Source organism: Acyrthosiphon pisum, chromosome A1 (assembly GCF_005508785.2).
Source record: "Acyrthosiphon pisum isolate AL4f chromosome A1, pea_aphid_22Mar2018_4r6ur, whole genome shotgun sequence".
NCBI lineage: Eukaryota > Metazoa > Arthropoda > Insecta > Hemiptera > Aphididae > Acyrthosiphon > Acyrthosiphon pisum.
In genome coordinates this window covers 110,068,369-110,075,098 of record NC_042494.1, presented here as the reverse complement: position 1 = coordinate 110,075,098, position 6,730 = coordinate 110,068,369, and the positions used below count along the sequence as shown (strand labels likewise).

Genomic DNA, 6,730 nt, shown 5'->3' with positions numbered 1-6,730 from the left:
GGAAATTTTTACTTTTGACCCCCCCAAAGTACCAACTAGATTCACTTTCCAATCATAAAAAGTTACTGTTGAAGAAAATCGAAGCAGTTTTACTGTCTAAAAGGTGATGACAGACACAAAAAAAAAATAAAAAATAAAAAAATAAATAAAAAAAAAAACACACATCATTGTAAAATCAATACATTCATCGTTCCACTCAGAATCTAAAATCTTCTATGTTTATCAAGTTTATAAATTAAATTATCCAATTTATTGAAATTTTAGAGATAATGAGAGAAAGTTAATAGTTAATAGGTACCTACTATTATAGATGTATAGCATTTTTCTAAAAATAATATCATTATTTGATGGTGACTTCAGCAATTGACGATTTTGTAACATAAGTAATAATAATTCAACCTTAGAACATACCTACTTATATTATATTTTAAAGTACTTTTTACAACTCTTCATTCTTATATTTATATATAACATGTTAATTGATATTATAACTAACATTTTTTTTATATATATATTTCAGTTTCACCAAACACCTATACTCAAAATGTTGACTTACATAGATGTGCATTTTATTTACACACTACCGGTCGTCGCAGTATTAGCGTTGATAACATGGCCGTTTATAAGTCGCTTAGAACTGTTCAAAATCGGATTCGTCTGTACGATGGCATTTGTGTACACGACACCGTGGGACAACTATATAATCTTCCACAACGCCTGGATGTACAAGCCCAAAAACATTTTAGCCGTCATAGGATATGTGCCCGTCGAAGAGTACATGTTTTTCGTCATACAAACCCTTATGACATCACTGTGGGCCTTGGTTTTTACCAGGTGGTCTCCGGCTTGTTTTAATTTCAATTTCAATAAGACAAGCTACACACTAATCCGATGGATACCGATATTAGCCTTAGTTATGACGACAATTCAGGGCTACAACATAGCTGTACCGGGTAAAAACACGTTCTATTTGGGCTGCATCATGTGGTGGTCGTGCCCCGTCATAATGTTCCTATGGTACGGTGCTGGTAATTACTTTGTTAAAAAGTCAACCTCGTCAGCGATCGCGGTTATTGTTCCAACTTTGTACCTCTGTTGGGTCGATCGCATAGCGCTCAAAGACGACGTATGGCACATCAACGAAAAAACCTCGTTGAACATATTCGTCGTCGATGATTTACCGTTCGAGGAATGTCTGTTCTTCCTGATCACCAACGTGATAATCGTCTTGGGCGGCATGGCTTTCGACAAGTCCTACGGACTTGCGGACACGTACACGTTCGAATTTCCACTCCGTTACAGCTCAAGTTGGAAATACTATAGTCAGCAAATGCAACAATTCGTGAGGGCCGAATGCGACATGTCGCCGAGTCCAGTGAACGACATCAGACAGTGTTTAAACGTACTAAAAAGGGCTTCAAAATCGTTCAACGTAGCCAGTCTCGTTTTTCCAGCAGGTAAAGTATCTATAATACTGTAGGTATACATATAAATATTTGTATAGAAGATGATCTAACTGTGGGAATTTTTTGTTTTAAGTCCTTTAGTTATTATTATGTTTATACATATCTCGATATCCAAAGTAGACGATGCTATACATATTATTTATATAGGTATAAATTTCCCTTCGAATTGCTCTAAAAATGTTGCTATATCAAAACTGCAGGAGCTGATCTCCAAATATGTGATGTGAATACTGAATTGTATCTCACATGAATATGATGTACTATATCATTACGAGGAATGTGTGTTGTAATAGTATATGTATTACAGTTATGTCTTCATACCACTTTACTAGCTGGTTCATTTTGAATGGTAGATAAAAAAATTGTCCAATGAGTATGTTGCGTTCATATGTTTATGCAATTATATAATATTATATCCATGAAATCATATACGTGCGTATAATATGATATATCGTCTTTCAAACTTTTTGAGCACTCTGTTTATTGTACACTATATAGTGATCACCAAGTGACGGTCCTTGGACAACATTTATCTGGCCTGCAGAGAAAAAATTAATTTTTTAATTATTATTTTTGGTGAGGAATTCAATGAGGTTTTCATTCATTTTCATTTATATTTTCATTTTTGATTTTACTTGTACTTTCTTGGCATAATAATGTATAGGTAGGTACATTCAATTCTGAGGGCCCCAAAAACTTCCTGAATTTCCAATGTGACCTTCCATAAATAACAATTCAGGTGATCCCAGATGTACATTATTGTCTTTCTTGCAGGAGTCCGTTTGCATTTGATCATACTATACGCATTTTGTCGGGTGACGGACGACATGATCGACAGCGAGCCGAAAGTTGGCGTCAAGAAGCAGAAACTAAAGCTGATTGAAACGTTCATCGACGAACTGTTCGCGGATAGAAGCGCGGACTACGACGTGAAGACGTCGATGACTCCGCGGAAACCAGAGGTGAAATGGGAACAGTACCGCCTAGATCTGACCGACGAGGAGCTGTCGTGCTTCCGGGCCATATCGCGGATATCGTTTTACTTGCCTCGGAAACCGTTCTACGAGTTGCTCGACGGCTACCGGTGGGACGTGGACGGAAAAACGGTCCAGAACGAGACTGACCTGCTGTTATACTCGAGTTACGTGGCTGGCAGCGTGGGAACGCTGTGCGTGTACGTGATGGTATATAAAAGTGGTACACAGATCGACGACGATAAAAGGCACGATTTCGTTATCGGAAAAGCTCAACAGATGGGACAGGTGAGAAGTGGCAGATATTATGTATTTTCATATAATATATCTAAAATATATTGTACATGATGATTCTCCAAGCATGCTCACGCCCACGATTATGTAGTAATGAATTTATTTAAGTTCTAATTTTTGGAATTTTAAAATATACTTACTTATAAGGATTTTAAAATTCTTGAGATTTATATTTGTACTACTTAAGAAGTGTCATGTAATGGACAAACTTCTGTTTTTCATATAAGAACCCCCTTTTTGACTGCACATTATTTAACAGATTATTTTCTTGAAAATGTTGACGTAGGTACCTACCTATAATTTCCTAATTCAAGATTCAAAAGAGTAGTTTCTCTGTTATTAAAATGTTTACAATAAGAATAATTGTCCTTGATAATCGTTTTAGGTACAAACAGGGGTGGATAGGCCCATAGGGAAAAAGGGATTTTCCCTGTGGGCCCCCGTCTATGTTTGTGGCCTGGGGGCCCACTCGGGTCTACACATTATTTTTTTTGCAGAATAAAATATTCACCAAATAGGAATAGTTTAAATTTAAAACTATTCATTTTTTATATATAAATTATTAATACTTAGGTATCTACTGTTATTTTTAACAATATAATAATAATACCACGACTAGTCAAGAATTTGCTTACGGATCTTTAACATAGGTAGTATTTTAAATTTTTATCGTTAATCGAAGACGGAAATATCCTCGTATGTTTCCCTAACCCCCCTCTCATATTGTGTTTTTGCAATTTGTTTTTGGCCAATATTTAGTACGGAATTTGTACGAATTTGTACGATAAGACCCTCAATTTGTACAAATTTTTTTTCAAAGTTACACGAGAATTTGTGTGAGGGGGCTATAGAAACGCTTCTCCACCCCCCCCCCCCCACCATTATTTCCAAAACTACTTATTTATGTGAAACTTCTATGCAGATATTTAGTACGGAATTTGTACGAATTTGTACGACCTTACGCGAAATTTTTCAAAAAACCCCTTACAACCGAAAAAAGCATTTTCCTCATATGCCGTTTCCTCAGCCCCCGCCAAACTAAAAATACATTTTCGCATGAAACATTTTATTTATAGGAAAACGTGTTAGATTGAATATCTAATGCGAGTGAAGCGACCAAACTTTTTTTCAATTTGGGGGCCCCTTTAAATATTTCCCTGTAACATAAATACTACCTATCCACCCCTGGGTACAAATTTATAAAATATATTTAATATTAGTAATTAATAAAATTGTTATACTTGGACCTGCATTTTTAGAAATTATAAATGTTAATAGGTTGATATTAATTACTAAAATTTCCAAATCACCACGATAGCTCCTATATATTCCAAACTCATTATCATGGACCTATTAACTTTAATACATAAAGTTACCTTAATAACTCAAACACTACTTATTCGAATTTTGATCTTTGCACCTACGTCAATATTTTGAGAAAAATTATCTGCTTGTAAATTTACAGTAGAAAAGGTGGGTTCTAATTTAAAAAGTTATTATTATTTATTTATCGTATGGTATAACATATCATGCAAGCATTGCACATAGATTTTTATATCCGGAAAAAGGATTGTATAATACAATTAGTGATATTAAAAATTAAATAACATGAATAATAGTGCATTTTATGAACTGTAAAAATAATTAAGACATTGAAAAATAGAAGCTTTTATCTACATAGGATTAAGTAGTACACAATTTTGTATAATACTGCAATTATTGTAGAAAAAAGGAAGTGAGCATGCTTGATGAATCACCCTGTTTATAATATGCTAGGCTCAAAAGTTTTAGAATTTCCATATTTTTTATTTGCTTTCAATTTACAGAAGACAAAGCTAGAAATCATAATTTACATATATTTAAATCTAAAAGAGAAAGAATAAACTATGAATGATGTGCGTTTTGGCTAGTTGTTCGATCAATTAATACATTGTATTCATACCTATTTATATCCCTCTTTATTTACGATATTATGCTGCAACGCTACATTACTTATAAGTTATAAATTATATTATATATAAGTACCTACGCTCGAGTATTCCAATTTCCGAGCATTCAATTTTCTCGAAAATTTTTCTTGACATGCTGATAGACGTAAATTGGGGGAGGGGCTTAGGTGGTCTTAACCCGATGTTAACTGAGTCCCCCTTTATCCCTAACCCCCCCACTTTAATCCCTACCTAAAGGGGTACTTAACCTCATAAATATAATAAATTATGTTAATACGTGTTAATTGATATTTCTAACCTCGCCCCCTGATTTTTAACCAAATTTACGCTTCACTATCTTCTATGCTTATGTATGTGCCGCAGGTGCTGCAGATCGTCAACATCTCCCGGGACATCGTTACCGACAGCGAGACGCTAGGCCGATGCTACGTTCCCGCCGAGTACATGGACAACGCGGCCGCAGTCGTAAACACCCTATGCAGCGACAGGGACCCGTGGACCCTCGGCTCCGAGAAACTGAAATCGTACGCCACGCGCATGATCAGGCTGGCCAACCGGTACCAGCTGGAGTCGCTGGAGGGTATCCGGTACCTGCCGTACGAGGTGCGCGGGCCCGTGCTGGTGGCCACGGACATCTACCGGGGTGTGGCCTGTGCGGTGGAGGCCAGCCCAACATACCCGCGGAGGGCGTCGCTGGGCAAATGGGACAAGATCCTCGTAAGCATCAATTCACTGTACTTCAAGAGCCTGAAGTACTTTTTCCAAGCCGACCGCTGCAAGCACTGTTGACACGACACCGATGAGCCACTGCGACAATACAGCACTACCTCCAGCGCCGTGGCCTTCGAATGCGCATTTATGATGCATTCCCCCGGTGTGCTGCAACATAATACCTATATTATATTTAAATGACGTAACACTGGCATTTGCTGGCTAAGTCTTACAAGTGCGTAACATAGCGAATTTTCGATCAGCAAATCACGTTTTGCTTAGTTATAATTTAAAAATTAGAGTGAATCAACCTATTATGAAACCTGATGGAATAATACAATTTTATCTGTGTTTGTATGTGGATTTTTTACGAATATTTCAATTTTTTAGCAAGTTTTGCGTATATAATATTAAGTAAATTAAAAATGCTCATAATTCACTCCAAAACTGAATTATCGTAAAAAAAACCAACATACGAACAAACACGGATAATGTTTTAACCATCAAGTTTCATAATAGGTCGAATGTCGATTCATTCTAATTTTTAAACGAACAAAGCTAAACATGATCTATTCTGTGTGTAAATTTGCTATGTTACGCACTTGTAAGACATGGACAACAAATACCAGTGTAACGTCCTCTCAACCACCGCGCGAATATGAAATATACCTTTTACACTTACCTATATTTTTTTTCTTTTATCTAAGGACCATTTCCACTTCTATTGTGTATAACTTTACTATTTTAAACTGCTATATAATTATTTTGAATTTTTTAATGATTGGGACCAGATAATACACTTTTCTAAGACTGCATGGCATGGCAGACATCGAATATCGAACCAATGTAGTGTTTACACAATATACATAATTAACGAAACCGTTTAAAACTTAGATGAGTGATATAACAAAGGGTGGTGCCCTGCAAGTGTTATTGATCACTACATTGCTTGTCCAAATTGTGTATGACTTATTTATTTATTAAAAAAAAAAATATTAGTTTAATATTTGTTATTAATTGTACGTTGAACTGTTCTTTTTCATGAAAAGATTTTCTCCCGATTAAAAACCTAAAAAAATCGCTACAAAATAAAATTGTAAAAATTAGGTACTTTTTTTATACAAATGGTAGTATAAAAATGAATACAGTTTATTTTCATAATCCCGAAATGTTTATACCTAGATTAAGTGTCTATCTAGACACGATAAAATACATTTCCAGTCATCAGTATAACATAGGTAATATGTACATTGTACATTCGTACATACCTACAACGTGATTAATGTTATTAATTTTTTTGTTCTCCCTTATAATAGTTATAATATTATTGTAGTTC

At 35.3% G+C, this 6,730-nt stretch overlaps 1 protein-coding gene across 2 annotated transcripts in view; it reads left to right on the top strand.

Moving 5' to 3' along the window:
* The window catches only part of LOC100161104 (bifunctional lycopene cyclase/phytoene synthase), a 25,233-nt gene extending 18,826 nt beyond the window's left edge, over positions 1 to 6,407 (top strand). For both annotated transcript variants that reach the window (XM_016801018.2, XM_001943135.5), the window contains exons 2-4: positions 521 to 1,457; positions 2,241 to 2,728; positions 5,047 to 6,407. In XM_016801018.2, coding sequence (XP_016656507.1) covers positions 545 to 1,457; positions 2,241 to 2,728; positions 5,047 to 5,472 — 1,827 coding nt within the window. In that variant the 5' untranslated portion in view covers positions 521 to 544 and the 3' untranslated portion in view covers positions 5,473 to 6,407. The remainder of the gene's footprint in view (positions 1 to 520; positions 1,458 to 2,240; positions 2,729 to 5,046) is intronic.
* The last annotated feature ends 323 nt before the right edge of the window (positions 6,408 to 6,730 follow it).